At 47.9% G+C, this 26,984-nt stretch overlaps 1 protein-coding gene across 4 annotated transcripts in view; it reads right to left on the reverse strand.

Moving 5' to 3' along the window:
* Positions 1 to 547: 547 nt before the first annotated feature.
* Positions 548 to 26,984, reverse strand: part of XPNPEP1 (X-prolyl aminopeptidase 1) — a 51,361-nt gene continuing 24,924 nt past the window's right edge. For all 4 annotated transcript variants that reach the window (XM_072971855.1, XM_006200219.4, XM_072971854.1 and 1 more), the window contains 18 exons: positions 25,871 to 25,934; positions 24,557 to 24,661; positions 21,584 to 21,676; positions 21,196 to 21,339; positions 19,453 to 19,548; positions 17,270 to 17,351; positions 15,562 to 15,772; positions 13,694 to 13,783; positions 13,042 to 13,092; positions 11,812 to 11,870; positions 11,601 to 11,678; positions 9,601 to 9,672; positions 8,811 to 8,871; positions 7,293 to 7,362; positions 6,240 to 6,413; positions 5,434 to 5,510; positions 4,125 to 4,223; positions 548 to 1,086 (listed from right to left, as the gene is read on the reverse strand). In XM_072971855.1, coding sequence (XP_072827956.1) covers positions 958 to 1,086; positions 4,125 to 4,223; positions 5,434 to 5,510; positions 6,240 to 6,413; positions 7,293 to 7,362; positions 8,811 to 8,871; positions 9,601 to 9,672; positions 11,601 to 11,678; positions 11,812 to 11,870; positions 13,042 to 13,092; positions 13,694 to 13,783; positions 15,562 to 15,772; positions 17,270 to 17,351; positions 19,453 to 19,548; positions 21,196 to 21,339; positions 21,584 to 21,676; positions 24,557 to 24,661; positions 25,871 to 25,934 — 1,755 coding nt within the window. In that variant the 3' untranslated portion in view covers positions 548 to 957. The remainder of the gene's footprint in view (positions 1,087 to 4,124; positions 4,224 to 5,433; positions 5,511 to 6,239; positions 6,414 to 7,292; positions 7,363 to 8,810; positions 8,872 to 9,600; positions 9,673 to 11,600; positions 11,679 to 11,811; positions 11,871 to 13,041; positions 13,093 to 13,693; positions 13,784 to 15,561; positions 15,773 to 17,269; positions 17,352 to 19,452; positions 19,549 to 21,195; positions 21,340 to 21,583; positions 21,677 to 24,556; positions 24,662 to 25,870; positions 25,935 to 26,984) is intronic.

Genomic DNA, 26,984 nt, shown 5'->3' on the forward strand with positions numbered 1-26,984 from the left:
GAAGCCAAAGTATGCTGCTGCTTATTCATCTTTCACAGCCATCCAAATCAAAGATGGGGTTTAAGATTTAATGAGACTGGTTTTTAAAAGAACACTACCATTCAATAGAATAGTCTACAGTCATTAAAAATAATTAGATCTATACGTATCAATATGGAAAAATGACTTGGCTATGCTGCCAAGTTAAAAAAGCACATTGCAGGGGAAGGGTATACCTCACGGGTAAAGCGTGTGCTTATTAGTATGTACAAGGTCCTGGGTTCTATTCCCCAGTACCTCATTAAAAAAAAAAAAGCAAATTGCATAGGTATAGAATGGCCTGATATTCGTGCACACATTCTCATTCTATATATTACTGATGTATTTCTTTGTATTCTTTCTTCTAGAGAAAAGAAAAAGAGGCTTAGAATTAAGCCAGCAAATATGCAGGGAGGCTGGGGATCTCTGCCCAGAGGGCTCCTTCCCCCCAGAAAACGTGCCCTGGAGATGCGCTCGCCCCACACTCTGGGTGGGCAGTGCCTGGAGGAAACAGACAGCGGAGACCAAGCAGGTTGTGACATTTTATTCACTGATCGTAAGTACAGTCTCGTGTGCGTGAGGGTGACCGTGGATGATGGACTAGCACCTGGAACGTGACTGTCGCCGAGCACTCCCTGCTTCGCCATCGCAGGCCAGGGACTCGCTGCGCTGCTCGGGGCGTCTCCCTGGTAGAGCGTTCGGCTTTGTGGGGCCCCTCCTCCTGGGGATGCAATTTATTCTTGGCTCATTCTCAACAATTTAAAAAAAATCATAGAAGATTGAGTGTTTGCAAGAAAATATCAAAGAGGATGAGAAGAGTTTCAGTCCAGAGTCTAAAAGTAAGAGGGGAGGAAAGGTAGGAGAAGAGGGGGGATGTCAGGGGTCTGCCGGGCTTCTTCCTTTCCCCAGAGTGTTGTTTTCCTAAAAGCCAGGGCAGTGTTAATGCTGCTTGGAGATAGGCTGTGTCTCTCTGATGAGCCACTCGAGAGCTTCCTGGCGACCCTGTCTTTGCAGTTCCTTCCCGATCACGTCCCTGCAGGTCAGGTGGTAATTGTTGAGCCAGTCGCGCTGCAGAGGGAAGAAAGTCAGACGCGGGGCTCAGCATCACACCTTTACCGAAGGCCACGCAGCAAACAGCAAGCGGCAGCCCCCGTGCTGAGATCACAGGATGAGAGTAAAGGAGCACAAAACCCTCTCTCCCTGCTCGTGGACAAGTGACTTCCTTGTGTTCTACCTCCCTGGAAACACATAGGATGAGGCCACGTGGCTTCTGGTGAAAATGCTCCCAGCACAGTCTACTGTGCGTGGACGGCAGTGACTGTGAGGAAATCACAGGCACGCAACGACAAGCCATGGCTGTGGGCTCCCCTGAATGCAGAGACAACTGTAGGCAGGTGTCCCCTCAGCAGCATCCCTAGAAGCCCTGACAAGAGTCATGGGGCTGGGTTCTCGGAGCTCCTACACCCACCCTGCTTGCCTCAACTGCTGTGAAGACATGCCTGAGGCTGTCCTCCCAACGCACTGAGTCTTCTATCCTGCAACCGCCTGCAGAGCTGCAGAGACCAGAATCAGGCAAGCCCATGAGGGTCCTGCGAGTGGGGCTGTCTAGATGCACCCAAAACCTCTGCTGGTCAAGGACGGAGGTTCTACAGGGTGGGACTGGGAGTAAGCTGGACCTGATGGCAAAAGTTCTGCACGTGTAGAAGGTGAAACCTCCCTGTGACAAGGAGGGGAGGACGAAGGCTGGAGGGACGCAAGTTCTACCAAGAGGACAACAGCCCACTCTCTCCGCTGTCCATGAAATGGGCCCAACCCCTTCACATCAGACAGGTGGGGTGGTGTTGCCAATGGATTTGACCCAACCAGGACTCCAATCTCTGCTGAGAAGAGCATACCAGCCCCTGCTGGGAGGGCTGGGGAACGGGCAGGGTGGTATCAAAAGCAAGTGAACGGCTACATGTCAGCAGCACGGTCAGGCAGGGCTGTAAGGCAGCCTGAGGTCCAAAGCAGCTCAACAGTGAAGGAGCCAGGAGCAACCCTGGGGCCACAGACAAACTCTCAAGACCCTTGTGGTTGCGGGGAGGGGAGAAGGGATGTCGGGGCAACCTCAGCAGGCCTGAGCAACAGCCCAAAGACCCCGGCAGTCTGTAGGGCCCATGTTCATGTCCAACCAAGCTCCTCTGCCGCCACCTGGTGGCAGATTGATGGGAGTGTAGACCCAACCCCAAAACTCCCTGAAGTTTCTACTAAGACAGCCTGAGAAATGGTACAGGGCAATGAGTGGTATTTTAAAAGCCCAATGGACAGAATCTTGTTGTGGGGTATTACTATGCCTCAGGACAGAAGGAAGCCCCAGGTTTACTGAGTGGAATATGGGAAAAGAACCCTTTTGCCAAAAGAGATAATAAATATGCTCTGCTTGGTATATTAAATACTGTCCACTACTTGTTATTCATGAAAACTTGCTAATGATCCCAACCTAAGAAAATATTATCTGTCCTATAAAAAACTAATTGGCTAAAAGATTAGTTCAGTGAGTTGGGTATGTATGGTACAGCAGTGAACACTGGACCAGACAGAGTCCACTGGTCTTCATCCAATGTCACGGGGTGGACTGAGTCACAGGGTAACAAAACTCCCTCAAGGGAAAATGGCCTCGCGTACCCTTCCTCACGCACTACGTCCCTGGATAAAGTGGAATGTCATGTGCGAGAAATGCCTCCTGACGGGCACATTCCGTGTGGACAGCAGGGACCTAGAATTACGTGGCAGAAGCCACAGCCCTGGGCTCCTAAGAGTGCAAAGTGACTCGTTACTGGAGAGTCCCCTGCTAAGACCCGGGAAGCTGTGCCTGAGGGCCATCAGAAGAGACTGGTTCCTTGGGGCACAGGGTTTTAAGCAGGGTGGCTCGCCCACTGCCATGTGCTCACCCTCTCACCTAAGCCACCCCTGTGGGGACTAGAGGAGAGACTCTTCCTGCTGAAGAGACACAGCTGACACTGTGCTGCTGACGGGCTGTTTCCTGTTCTGTACCCAACAAACTGAATAAACCAGCATCAGCAGGGCCTGGTTGGTCCTGTGAGTGGAAAGTCTGGCTGAAACGAGTGCCTTGGGGGTGAAGGAGAGGTGCCCAAGGGTGGGGCCTTCCTCTGTCAGCCCTCTGTGAGCTGGATGAGGCAGAAGGGGGAGCGAGCCCTGGCTGGGAGAACCCCATTCCATGTCCCGTAGAAGGGAGCTCCTCAGCGCTCAGAGGCAACTTCCTCTACTAAGCTCCAGCGAGGATCCATTTCTGCCTCAAGAGGCACTAGAAGGTGCCCGGGATGTCTGCCTCCTGTAACAAAAACCTCTTATTCCTGGAGTAACCCCCCAGGCTTGTCCTGCCTTCGGCTCCCGCCAGCCATTTGCTTTTTGCTGGACTTCTGACCACCTGCCTTGCTCTGGAATTTATGTCCTTCTGGCTTCTGTCTTCCTGGCTTGGGAACTACTTTGTCTGTCCAGGGCCGACTATTTCTGCCTCATTTTTGACCCTTGTTTCTGCTCTGACCTTCACCACCTGCCTGGTCCCTCAAGCCTTACTCTAGATTCTTGGGCCTGCCACCTGGCCTGGCCTCATGAGCCTGGGGACCCACACTAGGATGTGAAGTGGTTTCAAGACCTGTCACCCTCTGAGACTGACAGGTGGGCACCGCTGTGCTTCTGCTCCGTGAAGGGCTTCACTGCCCGAGTGACCACCTCTCTCCCTGTCTGTGTGAAAACTAGGTGTATGATAACAGAGTTTGCTTCCCATTTCCTTAATGTTTCATGCAACAGAAGAAAACAGTCTGGCATATGCAATGGCCAACAGGCCCCACTACCCATCTGGCTTTTTGTAGGAAGACACATGGCCCATGTTTGCTAAACACGCCTCAGGGAGGCTACGGCCCCTGCCCTCCTGGACATCACTAGCACAGCATTCCCACCCGCAAAACCCCACAGGCCAGTGCAGACCTAGGGTTTTCAGACTCAGCTGGCCTGGATTCTAACTTCAGAGTGAGAACGGGGGAAGAACAGAGGGTGACCCTCCCCACAACACACATGTCTGCCCTCCCCCAAGACTCCCGTGTTACCTCTTTGTCTGTAAGAGAATCCACATCTATCATTTTGGTCTGTATTGGAACCAAAGTTAGAGGTTCAAAGGTCAGGCTTCCCCGGTTATTGAAGTTATACTGTGGGAAAAGGAAGAAGACAGAAGCTTTTACTCCTCTGCACCACAATGAACCACCAGGAGGTCATTCCCACCAGAAATGACCATTCCTCAGGGTCAGGTGTGACTAGGCATCGAGAAGCGGTTGGTGGGTCACCAGTTAATAGATGCAGGAGGCACGATGACAAAGCTGATGCCACCTACCAGGAGCTGCTCCACTGTGCCAACCACACAGCCTGTGCCATCAGGAAGAGCCACACAAAGAGGGCTGAGGGGCTCCCAGTCGCAGGGCCAGTCTCACGTCTGCTGTGACAGAGGAGGCCAGGGCAGGCCGCGGGATGTCTGGACGCGGGGACATCTCTGGTTTGAGTTCTTGAGACTTTGCTAAGGCACAAGCCCCAGAAGATCACTTTTTTTTAACATCAACCATGCGGCCTGCCCATCAGGTGACAGATAACTGGTCTGTCCAGAGCACGTGGCTTGGAACGGCCGGGGCACACAGAGCATGTCAGGTCTCTGATCCTGGCAGGGCCCTCTTTGGGAGTGAGGGGAGAGGCCACTCAAGAACAGTGACTTCAGCGTGGAAGCTGAGAGCAGACCCTGCAGTCAACCTCCTTGCAGGCCTAGGAAGACATTTCCCTCTAACTGTTCTATTTCCAAAGTCACCCATGGAGGAGGAGCACACAGGTCTTCTAGGTAAAGCCTAGGACCTGAATCCTGCGACATCTTGGTTATGTGACGGGGAGAGTGTGAAACACCTGTCTTCCAGACGGCACCACGCTAGTGTATCATCCACCTGAGGGGCCTGACCCAGGGGATAACTCAGGCTTCCTCAGCTTTACCTGATAAAAATCATCTGGGGTGTTAGTCTCCAGGTCCCAGCCCTGGAGATGCTGCATCAGTGTCTGGAAGGGGCCTTTAAATGAGCACCCCCAAGGCAGAGCAGGTGTCGCAACAAGAAGCTGCCTCCAAGAAACTCAGAGCCCCAGGTAACATCCAGCAGGGGCCTACCTGGGGCTCCCTGAGTTCGTTTGGGGTCCCAGTTCACTAAGGATTTTCTTTCTGGCTTTGCAGAGGAGAAGCAATTCCAGGAAAGACCCTGATATCAGGGGAAGAAGGCTCCATTCTGGCCCCAGAATGGCACACTCTTGGTTCCAAAGACACAAGTCTTCATCTTCCCCCCAAAAAGGAATAAGGGAATTTTAAAAACAAACAAACACATAATTACTCACCTTGGTCTTCACAGGAACTACCAGGACTACATTCTCAATGCGAATTCCAAAAGCCCCATCTTCATAATACCCTGGCTCTAAAACAAACCAAATCCCAAAATGAGAAGCAGCCCACAATGAAGAGGTGTACAGAGAAGCTTTCACTCCTGGGATGACAGTGCTTCCCCAGGGGAGGAGGAGACACAGAGGAAGGGCCCACTCAACCTGGGTCAAGAGCCCAGAGGTGCCCCCTCCTCTCACGTGGCCACTTTGAATAGGCACTTGAGGTGCAGGGAGCGAGAGGCTCCAAAGTTCTGGAAACAGCCGCAGGGTAGAAAGTACAATGACCGGGGATCCGCCAAATAAACTGTGGTCCTTATCCATAAAACATAATGACGCCGGCATTAAAATACATTCACAAAGATTTGGTAATGACATGCGAAATGGCAATATGTTAAGTAAGAAAGCAGAACACAGACATGTCCAGTATAATCTCAATGTAAAAAAAAGATACATACATAGATAAAAGACCAGAAGCTGACAACATACCAAAGTGTTAAGTCTCACTTCCTCTGAGTGGCTGGGTTACAAATGATGTTCCTTTTCTGCTTTACACCATTCTATAACCTTGCTTTTTTTCTACAGTGAATATTTATCACCTTTATAATCATAACAGGTTGCTGTTTGTCATTGTTGTTTAACTCAAGGTATCAGAAGGGGGAAATTATTTCCAATTTACTTTATAATCATTAAAATATAAGAACAATAAAGAGCTTTCAAAAAGCCAGGGGATCCATGCATGTACCCGCTAGGTAAGGGACACCTACCATCAGTGACAATCATGCCCGCCTCCAAGGGCTCGTCGGAGAATGTTTTATAGCTGATGCCACAAGGACCCTCGTGAACATTCAGAAAAGACCCGACACCATGCCCTGTGCCGTGCAGGTAATCCAGGCCAGAATCCCACAATGCTGAGCGGGCAAAGGAGTCGAGAAGGTGGCCTGAAAGACATATAAAGAACCACTTGATGATATCTGTACAGTACTTTTCAATTTGCAAAACACTTTAGAGATTAGATTTGTTATATTTGGCTCCAGAAGGTGAAACAGAAACCTGCGGGTAAAAGTTCTGGAGGGTTCAGGTTTCAGCTCGGCACAAAGAAGAACTTTCTAACAATTGGAGCTCCTAAGGAGGGCAGCTCCCCAGCCAGTCAGAGCTCAGTCTGAAGTTGGAGGATGCTGGTGAGGGACGGTCACCTGTAGCCAGATTAAATGCCACAGACATTCCCTTCCCAGCGCTGGGACCCTACTGTTTCAGAATTACAAGGATGAGAGTCTAACCAAACTGCATGCAGGCATGACAGACGAGGAAATGGGTGCCCAGAGAGATGAGTGTGGCCCAGTCTAAGTGGATTCAAGGCCCAGGTCTTGTCACCTCCCCATTCAATGCCCCACCCACCATCCTCATGCAAAGAGGTACGTATCTCAAGTCAGGTTCCCAGTAAAATAAATCCCAACAAGGATCCTGCAAGGAGGTAACGGCCCAGCAGTGAAGGGCAGACAGGAGGCTGCACCAACTTCCACTGGGACCCTGAGGCCTTCATGCCCTGCTGCCCTTTCCTGGGAGCCACCCACATGGGACACCCAACACCGCAAGTGGTCGGAAGAGAGGTGCACGGCTGACCCTGGGCCCAATCCTATGCCTGGCCCCCGGGAGGTCCTCTCAGCTCAGTCTGTGCAGTGCTCCCACACGCCCTGGCTGGGCCTGAAGTGGGCTGGGGGCTGACATGGCGAGGGATGGACACATTCCTCCACTCAAACTGGGACACGTCTGCTGCCTAACAAGAAGCAGCCTGCCACGTGACAGAAGGAAACACCTACCTTTGGTTCCAGTCGGGAAAATGGCTGCGCTCACAGCTATGTGGCCCTTGAGGACATATGTGAAGCATTCCTGCCAAAGACAACCCGGGGGCATGTTCAGAATGGGCACAGAGGCTTTAATCCTAGAGTTCTCTGGCAGTTCAGAAAAACTTGCCTCTGAAGGTTTTCTAGCAATACTCCAGAGAAAACCAGGGGAAAAAGAAACAGTCTAGTGGAAAAAAAGTTTGGCCTTGGTACCAATTTTCCAGAAAATCATGAAATTAAATTTAGTAAAACACAACTGTCTAAGAGATGCCCCCACCAGTCTTCCCCTCATAAGGGACATTGTGACACACTCTATGCCACCTGAGCCTCAGAGAGACAAGGGGGGAAGTAATAAAAAGTACCGATGACACTGGCTAACATCTACTGAGCTACTGCTCCGTGCCAGGCATGATAATGAGCACTGCGCATTTACTCCGACACTTCATGATGGGGACACCCTTGTCGTCCTCACTTTATAGAAAGACAGTCATAAGTGGCAGCATCTAGCCTCGGGGCCAGGTGGTCCTGCCTCAATCTCTGTGCTACTCGCCACCATCTATACTCAGGTTGTTCCCTACTGGCAGGACAAGAAAAGTGCTGTGTGGAAGGGTAATGGCTTGCTGGTAAGGTGCAGAGTCAGGACTAAACACACTGTTCAGTCTGGTCTAGAGCTCATTCCACAGCATAAGAAGAGTCACAACAAAGGTACCTGGACCCAAGTAAAACTCTTTTAAGGCACTGGTGTCTACCCATGAATGATGCAAGAGACCAACACTGAAATCTGCCCCGCTGCATCACATAAAACCCTCTTCCCTGGACAAACTTCCTGAAGGAGCTCCCTGGGAAAAGAGAGTCACTCAGAGATTCAGCCAGTATTTGCCGAGCAGTGCCTATGATCCAGGAACCTGATGGGCTCACAGAACCTTCACAGTCAGCCTGGGAGGCAGGTACTTCTATCCCCATTTTTAGGGATGATCTAAGTGCTGTGTTCAAGGTGATGGAGCCAGTAAACAGCAGAGAAGATCTGAAGCCCAGTCTCCAGACTCCTGGTACATATCTCTCTACCTTACAGCTGTCTCCTCTTTTCCGTGCCAGACAGACCAGAAACTGAGCAGTATATGTCATTTCAGAGGGTTCCTAGACAGTTGAGCCTATGAATAGGAATGCTGAACTTGAAAAAAGAAGGGGAGTAGCTTTCAGAATCAAATCTAGACAGTTTATAAAAAGCATACATTACATTACCCTACTCCCATCCCCAAAGAGATTTCCTGACTCAAGAGAAGGCCAAAGCTGTTTAAACCTGAATCTGAGCCGCTCTGACCTTAGCAGACAGAATGCTTTTAAAATTTCTCCAATAATTAATTAAATTGATGTCACAAAGCAGATAAGCCTGACTCCACAGTAATGAGCTATTTTATTGTCCCACATATAATAATTTTTACTTGTTTATATAATCCCTTTTCACAAAAGAGAACTGTCAGAGGAAGCTCTCACCTTCTCATAGGCCGTAGGAGTTCCAAAATGCATGGTACGGGTCACATCTGTGGTTCCATCCCTTTCCAAGAGAAAGGACAAATTAGTTTACATTTAAAATAAGCTTTTGCTCAAGTATGAGGCAGGTGAGGATATAGAGAAATTAAGATGCTCATGCAGTACTGGTGAACATGGAAAACACTCTGGAAAACAGTGTGCATTTCCTTAAAAGGTTCAACATGGAGTTACCCTACAACCCAGCAATTCTGCTCCTATGTAAGCGCCCAAGCAAGGTCTCCAAACTACATTTTGAGAGGATTAAATCCATTAACTTACATTTATTAAGAGAAAGTTCCACTTAATTAGCTTTTGGTAATTTTAATATAATGTACTGATTATAATATTTAATTAATACTATGATTTTATCATATATCATAACTAACACTTTGCAGTGCCTACTATGTGCCATGTACTAAGAACTCGAAACATATGTCCACACAAAAACTTGTACATGTATGTTCATAGCAGCGTTATTCATAACACCCAAAACATAGAAACAACCTCAATGTCCATCAACTGATGAATAAATAAGCAAAATGTAGCATATACATACAATGAAATATTATTTAGCAATAAAAAGGAATGAAGTACTGATACACGTGATTATCATTGATGGACCCTGAAGACATTATGCTAAGTGACAAGCCTGACACTGAGGTCATGTGCTACGTAATTCCATTTACATGAAATGTCCAGAATAGGCAAACTCATACAGACATGAAGAATACCAGTGGTGCCCTGATTCACTTACTTGTACTGAGCACCTGAGTCAATGAGGTACACCTCATCCAGCGACAAGGTCCTGTTTGTCTCAGGGACTGGCCTAAGAAAGGTAATTAAAACTTAGTTATCCCACTAACATAAATGCTTCCTGAATCCGGGAGGAGGCAATGTAAAAGTTCCTTGCACAATTTTTACAACTTATGTAAGCCTGAAATTATATCAAGATAAAGTTACCCAACAAGTTAATTATTTCAACTAATATTAACCTTCTACTATTCAAAGACCCAGTCAACCTATCTCTCCAACTAGATTAAGATCTCAGGAGAAAGAATAACCTATTTCTTTATATCTATCTCCACTTGTGTCTGAAACAAAATAAGTGTTCATGAGATAACTGTAGAAACTACAAAAATAATAATCAATAGAAGCAATAGGACCAAGCTGGGAAATGGGAAGACAGCAGCCTAGAGCCACTTGTCTTTCTGGGGGTAGGATGTAGGGGTGGCGGTGTCCAGGCCCCTGCCTCAGCTTCCCCTTCCCTCCAGTCCTAACCCCACCAGGGGCCTCCCCACTTGCTTCTCAGACCACCAGACGGGCAGGAGGTGATGTCTCAGTTTGGGAGATAAACTAAAGGGATTGCTGCTGGAAAAGGAGTGGATCACGATGCTCTTAAGCTGGAGCACTTTCTTCAAGTGAACATGAGGTATTTTTTACAGTGATCTGATTTCCCCAAGCCTTTTTCCAGGCGATGCACTGGACTGGGAAAAGCTCAAAGGGACGTGAGCATTCCAAGTCTCTGCCCTGCAGTGGAGAGAGGTTCTCAGAGAGGTTCTCCTTCATTTCCAGGCACCAGCCCCTCTTCATCAATAAGGGTGCCGGTGGGCACCCGAGAGCCCAACGACTGAAAAAAGACAAGACTTGGGCCTAGCTTCAGCACCCTGCCTGTCAACAGGCTTCCAACAGCCACAGTGAAGAAACACTGAAGGAGAAGCAAAATTCTCCCAGCTTGGTCTGAAATTACTTAATGTGTTAATTATATGCAAAATCCTAGGATAGTATCCAGCCAGGAAATTCATCACCTGAGTTAAATATAAGACAAAAACTGAAGTTCTTTTGGTATTTTAACGCTGGAACAGAGGCACTGATGTGAGAGGACTGTACAGTCACAGATGTGACTGTCTCACACACACAGCTTCAAAATTTGTCACAAGACTAAAAATTCCAAAAAGCAATTACTTAAAAGAGGGGGTGGCGAACCTGTTTTCAAGGACAGCACAGTGAGACAGCCCGGGTGTTCTTTCACTGATTGTGCATGTCACAGATGGGGAGCAAAGAACTTGAAATGCCCCGCACAAGACAAAACCAGGCGAAGCTGAAGCTGGAGCCCAAAACAAGCCCAGTTCCCTCCCCCTCCACCTCCACAGGCAGATCCAGCCGTCCTAAATTCATCAGTGCCCATCCTGTCTCACAGTGCAGGGATGCCCGGCTCTGTGCATCCATGGCGTTCTTGGAGGTCATGTGGTAAAAATCCCCAAAGGCTGGGGAAGAAAGAGAGGGTGCAGATTATCTCCTTAACCATAACAGCATGTTCCACAACTTAGGGAAAGTGTTTTTGGTATGGAGGTGCTGGAGCTCATAGGATGTTTGCACTAGTGCCTCAAGAAGACTGTCACTGTCGGGGAAAAAAAAACACTAAAACTTCTAATTGTTAAGATTCGGAGATTGTGAAAACAGATACTGCAGCCTCAGAGTTTGGAAAGAGGGACAGCCTGTCTGACTGCATCATGGAGAGTGTCAGTGCCAAACACCAGCACCTAAGAGTTAGCTCCCAAAAGGCAGAGGCATGGAGACTTAGAGCAAGTGAGAGAACATAAGACCTCAAAAGTCTTATTTCCCATATAAGAACAATCTCAACAGACACACGGAGGTGGGCGCTGGGGCCTCTGGTAAACAATGTCTCTCCCCTGCTCAGGCTCCTGTGCAGAAGCAGCAGCGAAGCCAGGCAGCGTGCTCCTCCGCATGCCTTACGCGTAGTGAATGATGGCGCCATTGGGTCCCGTACTGGAAATTGTTGGGAAGCTCAAGTCCACGAAGTCAGCTTGCTGCCTGGAACAAAAAGACACACAAAGCAGAGCAGCTTAAAGGTTTTTACTGTGCCAAGAATCAGGGCCCTCCCAGCTTCATTTAACCTGCCAAGGAAATGAGCCCAGGCTCATGGGGCTCCCAGACTGAGGCTCACCTGCGAAACTCCTCAGCTTTATCAGCTGCTGAAATCTCCGTCACACCACCTTTGGGCACCTACAAGGAAGTTGCTTATAAACCATCAGGTGTGATAAATTCATGTGTCACCTACGTATTACATGGGGTGCATTAAAACCTTACTTTTTCCTCAATTCCCATGTCCCCACTGTCCAATTTATAGGACACAGCTTAAGTCTCATCTTTAACAAGTAGGGAACTTCCAAAGGCTCTTACCAAAGCCATCTAAAGTAGAAGGGTTTCTATCCATTTAATTTTTCACTCAACCATTTTGCCTCAGTATTATATCCTGAAACCTCCCAACACTTAATACACCTAAATTTAAAAATTCAAAAGCATCCCCATCTAGGACATCATCCTAAGAAAGTGATCTTAGATAAATAAAAAAGATAGATACAAAGATATTATTACAAAGTTTATAGTAGGTGCAAAAAAATTAAAAACAATCTAAATATTTGAAAATAGGAGGAATGGGTAAATAAATCATCCTAACCACTAAACAGTCTCCATTTGTATCATTTTTTCAAGACCTCAAAGCACATGGAAAATGCTCACACTATGATACTAAGTGAATAAGATAAACAAAGTACAAAATCATACCTGCACAGTAAGAGACATGTAAAAATGTTTTACATTGAAAAAATGATATACACAGATGAAAAATAGCCAGAGGGGAAAAAATTGTTACACTGGTAGGAATATGGGTGACATTTTCTTTGTCTGATTTAAGCTACTTTTAAAGAGTTGTTTATACAATACCGAAAGGGAAGATGATATTGTTTAATAACAGCACAAAGAAATCACCTTCCTGACAGCTACAAGGAGTGAAAAGGCAAGCAGCTAATGACCAAGAGTCAGTTATATTACACAAAGATCTTTTTTCTCAATATAATCAGCTTGCCTATAATACATTGAGAGTCATCTTTTCTTTTAATGAAACTCCACTTAGTTACAAGACAATTCCTTAACCCAAAAAGGATCCATTCTGTTAAGTAATTTCTTCACCCTTGTTTCTATTTTCTATAATTAAAGAATTTTAAAATACACACACACACACACACACCCCAAATTGCCACAAAGAACTATTAAACGAGAGTTCTAAAATTAGATCAAGATCTTAGACCTCATGGTCAGCCAGAGTCACAGTTAAAATCACTTGTAATGTCTGAATAATCTATATCCAAGAGTTAAACAAAGACTAAGAACCAACCTCTTTCTCCAGCCAGTTAAAGAGTTCACAGAGGGCAACAGCATCTTTAATCTGTGCAGACAGGGGAGACATTTTTTTACAGTTACTACTGAAAATCAGATGGGCAGATTCAGAGTCCAGCCCTAACATGATCTTGAGAAGGTCGCACATACAAGACCACAAACCATTAGCAATCAGGGCTTTACATGCAGGCGTTTCCTGTGAACAAGTGTGCAGCAACTTCCACCATGGGGGAAAGGGCTCCTCTGCTGTTGAGCTGTTCAGGACAGTCAGGGAGGCCCACCTCAGAGGACACGCAGCTCCCTCAGAGGGGTCACTCCTGTACCACCAGGGCAGGAAAGACGGGCCACTGTCAAAAGCCATCTCTGGGTCCCAAATCTTTCTAGATCCATTGTTGCCCTTGAGACACAAATCTAGGCCTTTTCAGAGGCTTCGTCTTCATCATTTGCATCATCACCAATATCTGCTTTTGTGTCATGTTATATTTTGTAAAGATCGACCCCATCCAGTATTTTATTTCATTTTCTCATTAACTCTGGAAGGCTCAGAGAGGTTCTGACCGTGTGCCAGGCTCAAGGCCGCTCAGCAGGGGAGGGAGCTGGGCCTTCTGACCACCACACATCCCCTCTTCTGCCCAGGCTGCGGTACTCACGTGAGCTCGCCTCATGCCCTCTGATTCGGCAGAATTCTTCACAGCTTTGGCAATGCAGATAGGGGTATAAGGCATACAGCAGCGGTGATCCTGGGGCAGAAGGCAATAGTGTGGCAAATGGAGCCTGGCTCCGCTTGCCCAAGACCAGGCAATCACCTCTCCACCCAGCACTCCATACCTAGGACAAATCACTGGAAGAGCTCCCACTCAGGACCCACCCAGCTGTCCCATGGGGCCTGAAGACCTTCCCCTTTTGGTTGATGACTCCGAGCATGACAAAAGGCGCTTGAGCTCATCCAAAAAGATAAAGTACATCAAACAAGGTATTTCTCTTTGCTCCCCCACCTCTTAGCTCTTTGAGACTGCTGGCTGCCAGCAAGCAGCAAGATACTGCTTTTCAGGCCTCTGCAGTCATGGTCAGAGTTCACTAACGGATCAAAGCTTAACCGAAATAACCCCTTTCTGGCTACACAAAGGAGGCTTTTTCCCACTGTCTCAGGATGCACATGACCGACGAGGGAGGAGGGGGAGCTCCTGCTCCTTCCCCCTCAGCCTAGGGATCAGCCACTATTAATGGTCTGATCTTAAAGGACTGGAAGAGCCTTTCCAGTCTGAGGACAAGTTAGAATCCAGCCTGTGTTACTGGGAAGGCAGGGCAGGGGGCTGTTCATACCACTGTGCACTTGCTCTGAGCTTTTCAAAGGACTTTCCATCTTTCCACCCTCCTGATTCTCTCTCACACACCTACCGCTCATGAGACGACGAAGGCTGGCATGACCCCTGAGGAAGTAAAGCTCTGAGGAAATGAGTGTCACACAGTGTGACAGTGACAGGGCTGCAATGGCAAGCCAGGTGTAGAGGGCCAGGCCTGGGCTCCTCCCAGGATGGCTCACTGCATAGTGGAGGAGAGAGGACATTGCACCAGCAGCCCAGGGCAGGATAGTCAAAAGGGCTGTAACTCAGGGGGCATGGACTCCTGCCCCAGGCCCTAATTAAAATGAGGGGGCAGGTGTCAGCTGCTTAACACCACCCAGCAGGGGCTCAGTCAAGGCCAGGGCTGTCACTGTCACTTGACCTTTGACAAATCCCCAACTCCTAAAGCCTCCCTGGGCCTCAAGGCTCCTTAACTATAAAATGTGGTGGGGGAGGTGGGTGCAGAGCAGTGTTTCCCAAATTCCAGACGTTCTCATACCTGCACAGGACTTACCCCAGCTGCCTACCTCCTGGACCCTTATTTACTTAATCCTTTTCTTCAGACTCTCTTTGAATTAACTTAGTTTATTCAACTCAACTATCTCTTGAGAAATAATTTTTATAATATATGGTCTCATATGACAATCATTTTTTCTAGTATACACTAAGGTGATTTTTTTAATTGACGTGTCGTTGATACAACACATTATCTAAGTTTCAGGTATACACAGTGATTCACAATTCTTCAAGGTTAAACTCCATTTAAAGTTATTATAAAACATGGGCTCTACTCCTTGTGCTGTACAATCTTCGTAGCTCGTTTATTTTATACACAGTAGTTGGTACCTCTTACTCCCCTCCCCCCACCTTGCCTCTCCCTACTGGTAACCACTAGTTTGTTCCCTGTATCTTAAAACACTTTTAAAACAGATAAATTTAAATAATCCTAAGTATGAGTGTGTAGCACCTAAAGTTACCTCTCATGCCACATTTTGGGAAACACAGGGCTCAGTGGGTTCTAAGAGCCTCACATTCATCCAGGGGGGGTGACGCCTCTGACCTGACAGCCTCTGCTTCAAAGACAAGCTGCATGATGCCAGGACTTGGGGGTGGGGGGTTGAGGGAAGCCTGGGAGCTGGAGCGGCAGGTTTAGATGGGCCCCCGAGGCTACCAACCTTGGGGATGGCCTCGCTCACAGCATAGCTGGCCTTGTCGCTGACCCACACCTTCTCCCTCGGGGAGAGGCTGGCACACAGGACCTTGAGCTCGCTCAGGATGAACTTGTAGGGAAGCACCTGGATTTTGTATTCGGCTTCCAGGCCCAAGTCAAGAAGCAGGTGCTCCTTCACACTGGGGGTATCTATGCGGTCACCGTCAATGAAGAGCCTGCAGAGGGGCCAGAGGTGAGGTGACAGAAAGGCAGGCACAGGAGAGGACGAGGACACAGACCCACACACAAGCCACAGGCTCTGTCTTCTGACAATCCAAACCAAGCAGTTCCTCCTCCCTCCGTTCCTTTCCCAAATCCTGCCCCCATCCATGTGTAGGTTGTCACCTTCCACCCAGTTCCCCAAGCCAGGACCTTGGCAGTGTCCTCCTTGATGCCCCGCCTTCCCTCCTTCATTGAGGTCTTTGAACCTATAGACCAAATCTCCCTCAAATCTCTCCAGTTTCCACTGTAGCCTGGCCCAGCCACCACCCAGGTTCAGGTCACCATCACCTCTCGCCTGGATTGGTGCCACAGCCTCCTCACTGGTCTCCCTGCCTCCAGGCTTCCCTATCTGCCCTATTTTTCCATCATAATATTCTTTATGACTTATAAGCCTAACCATGTAGTTCCCTGTGAAAAACTCATTCAATAGCTCCACAGCATCCTCAGGATGAGACTGGGCTCCTGAACCTGGCTCACTAGGCCTTCCTTAATGTGGCTCCTGTTCACTTGCTGGCCTCACACTCTATGTCCCAACCACCCTGAACCATTCCAGGTCCTCCACATGCCCTGTGCTCTCTCCTGCCCAGAGCCTTGAAAATGCTGTTCCTTCTGCTTAGATCACCATTCCTTCTCCTCCTTGCCCCCTATTCACCAAGCTAACTCATATGTACCCTTCATCTCTGCTTCAGCATTACTTTCCCTAAGAGTCTCTCTGACCCCCAAGTCTAGGTCAGGCCACTCCTATGTCATCCATACCCACCCCACTGACGAGCTAGCTAGTGCCCACTGTGTGCCTGAATCCCCAGAGGAGATGTTCATCTCCCCAACTCTAACCCAGGATCCTGTGTGTCTCATTTACCCCAGCACCTAACAGAGACCCCAGCACATAAAAGGCACTCCATAAATACATTGTCTGAATGCAGAACGATCCAAATAGAAGGGCTATGGCAGGAAGGCCACAAGCAGCAGTTTAAAAGATAAACTGACAATTCAACAAGGGACAGCTCAGGGGGGTTATTTGCACTGTGGACCCAGGATTGTAATAAGAAGCCCATGTTCCCCTCTGTTGAACTGGCTACTAGAAAACCTGGAATCGAATGTGCGACCTGAACAAGACTTTGCAGCAGGAACTTCGTGAACTAACCTCACTCTCTCTGGTTTTATTCCAATGTCCTCGACTACCTTTTTTTTTTATCTCCTAGTACTATAGGGACTTTCAGAGATTTCAAATCATTTTCAGGATTAAAAGAGAAGCAGGACATAAATAAATACCAATTGTTAAGGAAGACAAGAAGGGGAAGGAAGAAAAGCGGGAAAGGGAAAAAGGGCAGGAGAAAAGCAGGCGTCAGTGCGCGTGGGGCCGAGACCGGTGGGCCCGGACTAGGAGGGGGAGGCTGGGGCTCTGAGCAGCAGGAGGCGGAAGGACTTGCAGGTGTGGGGCCAACACTCACATGATGGTCTCTAGTCCTATGATTGCATAGGAGAAAAACACCGGATTGTGCTCCACATCTGATCCTCGGAGATTGAACAGCCCTGAAACAAAAAGCTCCTGTCACTTGCTGACAGAGTTTAAGGGGTAGCTTCCACCTCCTAGGGAAGGACTGGGCGGCATCTCTCAAAGCAGCTAGGAACCTTAAGTTACCTCTTGGTTCCACCTCTGAGCTGCAATTGCTCATGTCCGCCAGGTGATGGCACCAGAGCTATTTTTTCTGTTGCCATATCCCGTCCCGAGAAGGGAATGGAAGAGTTGTTAGTCAGAAAACCCCAGAAATGCCCTCCAAACAAAGAGCCGAAACGGTCTGCCTGGTGGTGACCGGCCAGGCCTGGCGTCGCTGCAGAAAAACCTCTGGCGCTCCCAAATCCAAGGGAAGGAACCCAGCACCCGCTCTCTTCTGAGGGGAACGACCTCGGGCAGAAAAACTGAGACCCACCCACGAGGGAGCCGAATGAGGCCCTCCGCGTGAGGGTCAAGGAGCCCCAGGGGCGGGGCTTCCCGGCAGAGGAACAAAAGCAGTGAGTCAGCGGGGCTCCCGGCCCAGGAATGAAACCCGAGCCCGCGGCCCACCCATGGGTCTGCTGCGGAACCGCGGCAGGGTGGAGGACCTGCCTACGGCCAGTGTCAGGGGGGCTGGTGAGGTCACTGTGTGTCTGAGAAACTAGACCGACCAGCAGAGAGCAGGACTCCGGTCCCAGGGCTTCCAGCTACGTGCTCTCCTGAGGATCAGAGTGCAAAAAAGACCCTGGTATAAAAAGTACTGCTTCTACTTTTAAATCGTGGCTTCTCAAAGTAAAGGAATGAGACATGTTTTACCTATCAGACCAAACCAGCACTCTGTAAATGACGGTACCTGGGGCTCGCGAGGGTGTGGCAAGATGGGTGCCGTCATACACCCTGTGCAACATTTCTGGCAGGTAAATAAAAGGCAAAATGGTCGAAAGCCCTACCATGCACACACCCTCTAACTCATAATACCACCTCTAAAAGCCAACCAGAAGTTGAAAGAAAATAATCGGAAACTGAGACACAGATTTTGATGCACCAAGACTTTGATGGCAGCACTGTAATAAGATCATGAAAAAAACCGGACATAACTCAAAAGCCATACTTAGGGGAATGGTTAAGTAAATTATGATATAACCATATAATGGGATATTTAGTATTCGCTTAAAATTATGCTTGTATATGCTTAGAGTATCTTGATAAACTGGAAAAAAATCAAGCCACAAAATTATATATGCACAGAATGTTAACAGAGTCTCTGTGTAACAAGATTATAGGTGATTTTTTTGTTCTACTTTCTCTGCACTTTCTACGTTTTCCACACATAAATGTGGTTTTTTTTAATAATCAAGGGGAGAAGTTATCTCTATATATTATTTTCTCCGATGTTGAGGTTCAGTTAATTAGGGATATAAATCACTGATACTCTTGACAAAGTTCGGGGGCTGGGTATTGGAGAGACACGACACTGTGTAGTAGGCTCTTTTTCTCTAGTGAGAAAATAAAAAGATAAGGCAGTGCCTCTTCTCCGGTACCCTGAGTCAAATCCAGTCAGAAAACAGCAGACAAAACAGAAAGGTTCAACCAGATTCCTTCAGGTTCTAAAAGGCACTGAACAACCGCATGAGGACAGTTTAAGGTCTGAAAATGAAGAAACTGCTAGTGTGTCCAAAGGCTTCGTGAAGAACTTTCAGTGCCTGAAGTTTTCTGCAGTAGAAATACTTCTAGAACATCTTCACTGTGAAGAACTTGGGGAAATACAGGAAAAGTACAGAGAAAAAAAATCTCCTATGATCCCACTTTTACACCTATAGAGAAACACAAATGTTGACGGACACAAAAAGTTTGGAGGAAATGTCCCTCCTCAGAGGTATCACAGGCCAGAGGGGGACATCACCACAGATTTAACATCAGCCTGGCTGTAATAGTGCTCCAGGCCAGGCTACATTCCCCTCCCCCACTCCCCGTGATTCCTCCTCCATCCTACTTGGTATGTCATATACCCACTTAGTGACACAGTCTTTGGCTTATTCCCTGACACTCAGAAAGCTGACTTGCAGGAACACACAGACTCCCAGAGAAGCAATGGAGAGACGGAGTGACATGCCCCCGCAGTGAAACCAGAGCACTCACATGCAATCTCATCCAGGGCAGTGACCACAAACCACACGACGTTCCTCTCGGCCATTTTCAACCGAAGGTCTGCAACCTTGTCTTTCCAGGAAACACCTGCAAGAAACAGACGTGCTTGTGATTCCATCCCTTGACTGGTCCCAGGAACCTGCGGGAGCCAAGTGAAAGAACCCACTCCAAATTCTTAACCAGAAAGTCCGGATTCAAGTTCCAAACAAGAGAAGTGACCCTGTCTAAGCTAGTTGACTGTCGAGAGCCCTGATGGCTTCCCAGCAAAAGTAACTCATTTGTTCACCCAACAAATGTCCATGAAGCATCTCGACTTCCCAGGTGCAAATACCAGCAGGTGCTATGCGGGTCACTGCGATTACAGCTCTGAGCGACACAATCCTGCCCTCAAGGGGCTTACAATCCAGATGGGAAGACAGACAAACCAGCAGTCAGTTACACTTCTGTAAGAAGGCTGTTGCAATAGAGGAAGCACAGGGAGCTTTGAGAACAGACCACCCAGCGGAGAGAACTCACCGAGTCTCAGAGACCAAGGGACGATCACCCACCACTTTGCATTCCTGGAGCCTTTCAGTGCTGAGACCTAGGAATTCTCTGCAGTCTACTCACTATGACTATCACATCCAAATCACACTTGAGCTGTGTCCCTGCTGCTCCCCAGAAATGAACTGTGGCCCTAGAGGAGCTCACCCCATCCCCACCATCACCACCCGCCACGAAACAGCCTTTGTATCTCAGGGTACAGCCACCGGTGAACAGGGCAGGCATCTGTCTTATTCACTCAGCACCTGGCAGTGTCCTGCACACAGCAGGCACTCACGTGTCTGCTGAACAGAAGTCTTACTAACCACATGTGCTCTCCCCTCTCTTACAACCAACAGGTCAGAGCCTCTGCTTCAGTTAAACAAAATTCAAAACACACTACTGGCAAATGTTTAGCTGACTGTAGGCCGCTCACTGGCCCCATCCCCCAAGTCTGCAATACCCTCAGGTGAGGGCGTCACAAGGAAAGCAAGCTGCCGCCACAACCAAAGGCTGTGCTTCTTTGAAGATCAGCTCGGGAATGCTGTTTAAAACTTGGCTGAGAATCTGGGCTGTAATGCTTTCTTCCCAGGACCCCTCTGGGCAATGTGCCTACATTCCAGACACCCACCCACCCCCGCCCCCGTCCACCTCTCTTCTTCCATTTCTACAGCAAGGCTCCCTCCCCTACAGCCCCACTTCCCAGGCCTTTCCCTCTGCACTCCTCACTGTTCCATAAATCCACGCTTTCATCTTCCACAAATGTTCACAGAGCTTGCTCCTCACTCAGCACCATCACACAGGCCAAAGAAACCCAGCCACACCCCAAAACAGAAGGTATAAGACAGAGGGCAGGGGGCCCAGGAAGGTAAACTTACAAATGCTGGCAGAAGAAATGGAGAAGGAATCTAGAAATCTCTATGCTCTGTTTCCAACATCAGTCACATTAGAGGGGCAGTTAGCAACTGAGTGGTAAAAAAAGCATTCTCGGCAGCACTCGCTGGTCTGCCCACAAGAGCTTTGCAAGAATAAACTCTGCCAAAGTAGGTGGCAAAGTGGAAACAAACTGAACTGCTTCCATCAAGTGCCCCATGTGCCAGGATGGGGCAAAATCCCCCCCATCAGCCCAAGCTCGACTTGGACTCAGAGGACTTCCATTCAGGTGGAGAGGATGATGGCTGGGGGCCTGCTGGGCGCAGCCGTGGTTCTGACCTGTGTAATCCAGACCCAGTGTGAGCAGGGGCTTGCACGGACGCTCAGGACGCTCTGTCCAGATCTTGTCCACAAGGTTCTCCTTGACAGGAATGAGATGGTGGCCAGCACTTCTCAGAACCTTGGCCATCTTCTTCCAGTAATCTGAGGAGACACACAAGAGACCTAGCTATGAACTGAATACCCTTTACAGGCAGCAGGGCTTTGAGAGCCTGGCACCTTCTGAATGGCGATACTCCTGTGGCTCTTCTCCTCAACTTGACCTTCGCTGTGACATCAAGTCACACTGAGCCCCCAAATATTCACCTCCCACAAGCAAACAAGGAGGATGGAGAGGCATCTAGAACCCACTTCCTCACCCAAGCTGAAAGGGCCCATGCTTACTCACCTGTAGGAATGATCAGTGGGTCCACACCAACCCTGGATCCTTCAGGAAGTACACTCACCAGCCAGTCTTCCTGAGTCGGTGTGTCCTTCAGACCTACACAGAGAAGAACTGATAAGAAACAATTCCCACGGTGTCATCATGAAAATTATCTCATCAGCCTTCGATCATTTTACCACTACTGGTCACGTGATAAGGGCCCAGGTGGCGATTCCGTGAAGGCTGGAGCTGGGAGCCTCCCCTACATTCCACACCAAGTAAGGGAACACACACCACACTGCCCTCTCTTCATCTGGAGGGCAGCAGCCACATAGAGGACCCCACACAACAATCAGGCCTAAATGGAGGACTAAGCACAAGACTTGGCAGCAGAGAAATCTTTCCAGAGATTATAAGAGGGACACACAGGAAACCAACATTGTGTCTGTAACATGGCTCCCTGGGTTTCCCAATTACCAAGAGCAAAGAGCCCTTTCCATTTCTAAGAGACCAGTCATAGGACACCAAATAAGTTTCAAAAAAGAAACTGTTATTTCTGATATCCCAGTTTTTCTTTAATCCAACCCAAAATCTTGTATGTTTGGGACATATACTTTTCTCATCAAATTTTTGTTAAACAATTAATATTTTGGTAAAATATCAAATTAAGAGTGAAAGTTCACATATTCTAAAACAATACTGATTTTTACTACTTTCTCCACTGAGTACTGATAACCATATCACCACAGAAGTTTAAAGGTTTATAAAAAAATGAGCCCATGAATCTCAATTCTAAAAAACTGCCTAGAAGCTGGCATTGAGTTATTTTGCTATTTGATGCATTCCTATTTTATTTTTCAAATTGCTAAACAAGCCACTTATTAACAAAGTTTCCTCCATGCCCCTAGTGCAACTTTGAAAGCATGAAGTCATGTCATCTCTTAGCTGACAGATGTTTGGCAAAACCCAGGGATGAATCACTCCCCAAACGAACCCACCAGAAGAGACCGGAGGAGGTGGGCTTACGGAAGAGACAGCTTAGGGAAGAAACCAGAGAGGGGCTTGGAAGGGAGGAGGATTCATCCCCCAGGGCTCTTCTAAGGAACAGGCAGACAGTATTTGCTTCTCTGACACACTGACCCTCAAAGTGCTGACAGATCTAAGAGCTGGAGTTGTAGGCCCCAAAGAGAGAGACCCACACCCCAGGGGCGCACTAAATGATCCACTGGGGTGCAAGCAGGAAGTATCAGAACTTCCATTTGTATTTTTTCTGAAAAAATAAGAAATTAATCTTTGCTTATATTTGAAATACAGGCAGACACTAGCACATACGTATAACATATAATCAAATATACATATATACTAAGGGCACATGAGCCATCAACAGAGGCCTGTAATTAGAAAGTTTAAAGGCCTAGTGGCCTATCCATTTATAACAGCCCCATGACTCCAAATGCCTGTGTGTGTGTGTGTGTGTGTGTGTGTGTGTGGGAGTGAGTGAGAGAGAGACAGAGACAGAGACAAAGAGAGAAAACATCTGAGGCAACATCAACCTGTAGCTTTGATATTTTTATATTTCTAGAAAGATTTCTGAGAAATAGAAATTTAAAGTAAATCCACTGCCAGGATAAAACCATTCCTAATTCTTCCCCAAGACAAACAACACATATACATGTATATGGAGACATGTATATGTATGCACGTGTGTGCACACACACACCCCCAACACACACACCACCCCCCTCAGTAAACTAACTGCTTGGATCTTGGTGTCAACTCGGCTGAACTCAGTTGTCAACAGCCCTCTGATCCCTGAACTGTGAGCCTGGTAACAACCTGGTTTCCTCCTTACTTCCTACAACAAACAGGAAATATCAGGTGTTTGGCCTCATCTTCTCTTCCTCACTCAGCCCTGGTAGGCCCTTTCCCTCCTTCTATTGTCCAAGTTAAAATTTCAGGAGGCAGAGACCTTTGTACAACCACTAAAACTATGTTTCTAAAGACTTTTACAGCACAAAAGAAAATGAAAAACCAGAGAACACACGCACGCACACAATCACACAATCATTATTCCATAAACACTAAGCTCTATTCCTTCCATATGTTATTTATTTAATCCTCACCATTTTATGTGGTACTTACTATTACTATTCCATCCCGCAGATGAGGAAACTGAAAGTGAAGTAACCTGCCCAAGAAAGTTCCAGACCCACGCTCTTGCCCTATGGCTGAGCTGCCAAAAGTGAGTCCAGGATCCTCAGAGGGAGAGCTTCCTAGTTTCAGCTGCCTGTGGCCCCTTCCCTTTATCTCTGAATCATGACACAGCAAAAAGCAGTGGAAAGTCTTCCAGCTAATGAATCAAATGCACAGCACGCTATGTGAGCAGCAGCGAAGCAACTGCCCTCTCGGGCCCTCAGTCTCTCCTCACTAAAATGAGTCTTCTGAACCAGGACCTTCCAGAATTGAACACATAATGGTATATGTAAGCATGTCATTTTCTTGGTTTTCCTTGTGCCATGAACTGGATTGTATCCCCTCAAAATTCATATACTGAAGCCTTATCCCTAAATGTGACTATGTCTGGAGTCAGGGGTTGGAGGAGGTGGATAAGGCTAAATGAAGCATAAGGGTAGGCTTCTAATCCAACAGGACTGGCGGCCTTCTAAGAAGAGAAACAGAGAGAGCTCCAGCCGTGGAAGGACATAGTGAGAAGGCGGCTGTCTGTGAGCCAGGAAGAGAGCCCTCACCAGGACCTAACCCCAGTGGCACCCTCATCTCAGACTTCCAGCCTCCAGAACTGAAAAAATAAATTTCTGTTGCTCAAGCCACCCAGTCTATGGCATTTTGTTTTGGCAGCCTGAGCAGACTAAGACATCTTAGATTCTAAAAAGGGTCCATGGCCCCATGAAAGGGTTAAGACCCAGGAGCCTTGAGGAGCTCTCGGGTCCCTTCCCAGAGCTGGCCAGCTCAGGCTGAGGCAGCCATGCCTCTACACACCCATCTTCATGAGTGTCCAGTTGCTGTCCATCTGCTTAGCAGCCTGGAGAAAGTAGCGCCCGTCAGTCCACATGGCCGCATGCTCTTCTGTGATGATGGCTGTGCCTGGAACAGGGGAGCAAAGAAATTAACAAGGTTTCTGACAACCACCTAGAAGCTACACAAAATGGCAGCAGGCAGGCCAGTATGGTGAAAGGCACCAGATCCTGTGTGGCCCGGCCACCCGCCACCACTATAGTGGGGCCGGTGGGCCTTTAACTCCAAGGAAACCTCCAGGCAAGTGAAGACAATTCCACAGAGAACCAGCCGTGGGCCAAGCTCTAAAGGAAACAGTCCTGAGGTAGCCCAGTGGGTACCAGTCCCTGCACAGAAAGGACCCCACTTGCACAGCATGGGTCAAGGCCAGTAGAAGCGAGGTCTGTGGACCTATAGCCACAAGGGCCCCCTAATCAATAAGGCAGAGGTGGAAACAGTTCCTGCTCAGTGATCACAGTGATCAGCTCCACCAGACACCCGAAAAAAGGTGTTTCACCTTTCCCAAGAAAGACCCCCCAGGCCCTGTGAGTGTTCATGGTGACTCAGCAGTCACCAGCAGGGACTTCAAGCACCCCACCTCTACCTCCCCTCTGTCCCCACAGGCCAGGCAGAACTCAGGGCTCTCAGCAGAGGTGGCAGCCAAAACCAATCCTAATGTGCCAACCAAGACAACACTTACATCCAAGGAAGCAGTGGGCTAACTTCGAGGAGAGAGGGGCTCCCACCAAGTCTAGAAGCTTAAGGGATGAGAGTCTGAAGAGGGAAACCCTCCCTAAAACTCAAGGGCACAACAGTTTTGAAAAAGTTAGTGCAGGGCACCAATGTAGCTCAACGTTAATCTTTTGTCATTTAAACCGAAAGTGAAAACAGAAAAACCAAAAGCCAAGCACTGAGAGAATTGCACAGGACGGATCTGCTAAGGAGGGGGCTCAAGAGTGTTGTCATGTCCCATTTCTATCTGGAGTGCTAGTCACACAGGTGCTCTCAGGTTAATTGATACACTTTTCTGCACGTATGTTATATTTAATAAAAAGTTCAAAAATATCTTTTTGATAAAATTTTTAAGATTTGAAAAGCAAAGGCATAGAGAAAAGGGTCGCTAAAACGTAAGCTTAGGAGCTGAGGGGGCTGGGACCACGTTCCCTCTGCAGAGGCTTTATGGAGACGTCTAGTCTGTGTTTTCTTTTTGGTTCTATATCACAGGTTGAAACTGGGTCCAGTTATCTTGGGGAGGCAGACAAAAGTACCAAAGAACAAAGGGAGAATTTAGTGACTCACCTGCAGAGCCATCAAATCCAGAGATGAAGGCCCGCCGACAGTCACATGGAGCGATGTATTCACTCTGGGAAACACAAAGGACAAGAAATTGGGCTTTGGTCAGTCACATGCCAACTCGTGCTCAGCCCAGCAGGGCGACAAAGGCTGGCAAAAGCTGGGCACCTGCCTGCAAGGAACTGACAGTCTAGCTGAAAAGGCAAGCTGAACATTTGAAAAAAAAAAATAAGTGCACACTGCAAAAGACCTTAATTAATTAAGGGCTAAAAGGGCCGTTCCCCGTTAGCCTCTATTTCTTCATCTGGAGAACAAAGCAAGTCAAGAGAAACAGATCGAAACTGCTCTCTCCTCACTGAGCCCTTACTTAAAAACAAACCAAGAGCCTTCTCCCTTCCTTGCCACTGACATTCAGGCATCTGTTATTTTTTTCTGAAAAGGCTGAATTTCTGTTTTAAGTGCCAATAATTCTCTAACTTAAGTCTCTTTAGGTATCAGCTTATTTCTGAACTTCCTGTTTGTGTCCTCTTCCAGGGCAGTGTCACTAATCTCTCCCACGCAGACCCTGTCCCTTCCTGTTAGGGAACGAAGGGAAACACATCCTACAACCCAAGAGGCTTCAGCAAAATAAAACATCATGTTCACATCTAGGTCCTTCCTAGCTGATAATTCTTTTCCTCTGAATGGAAGGGGATTAGGGCTGAAAAAAATTAAGTTCCCACTCTTGGGGAGGGGGTATGAGGCTACAGTGTGTAACTTCTGGCAATAGCCAGTGAGATATAGAGTTAAAGAACCTGTCCAAAGTCACAGAGCTAATAAGTAGTAGAGGCAGGATTTGAACCTGGGCAGTCAGCTCCAGAGCCTTGACTCAAACCCTGTGCCACGCTGCCCCAGTAAAACACACCATCCTTCATTCTCATAATGACTTTCCAGAATAAGACCAATAGCAATGAGAAAACGGAGGTTCAAAGGCAGAATTGTTAAGTAACTGACAAGTCAATAGCGGGGCCAGGACCTGGTCTGCTTGACACCAGAGCCACTGCTCCTTCTACTGTTCACGTGGTTTTTGCTGAGCTGAAGGACCTGGCACGGTTAAGAATGTTTCAGATAGAAAAAGATA

The sequence above is a fragment of the Vicugna pacos genome, chromosome 11 (assembly GCF_048564905.1).
Source record: "Vicugna pacos chromosome 11, VicPac4, whole genome shotgun sequence".
Taxonomy (NCBI): Eukaryota; Metazoa; Chordata; class Mammalia; order Artiodactyla; family Camelidae; genus Vicugna; species Vicugna pacos.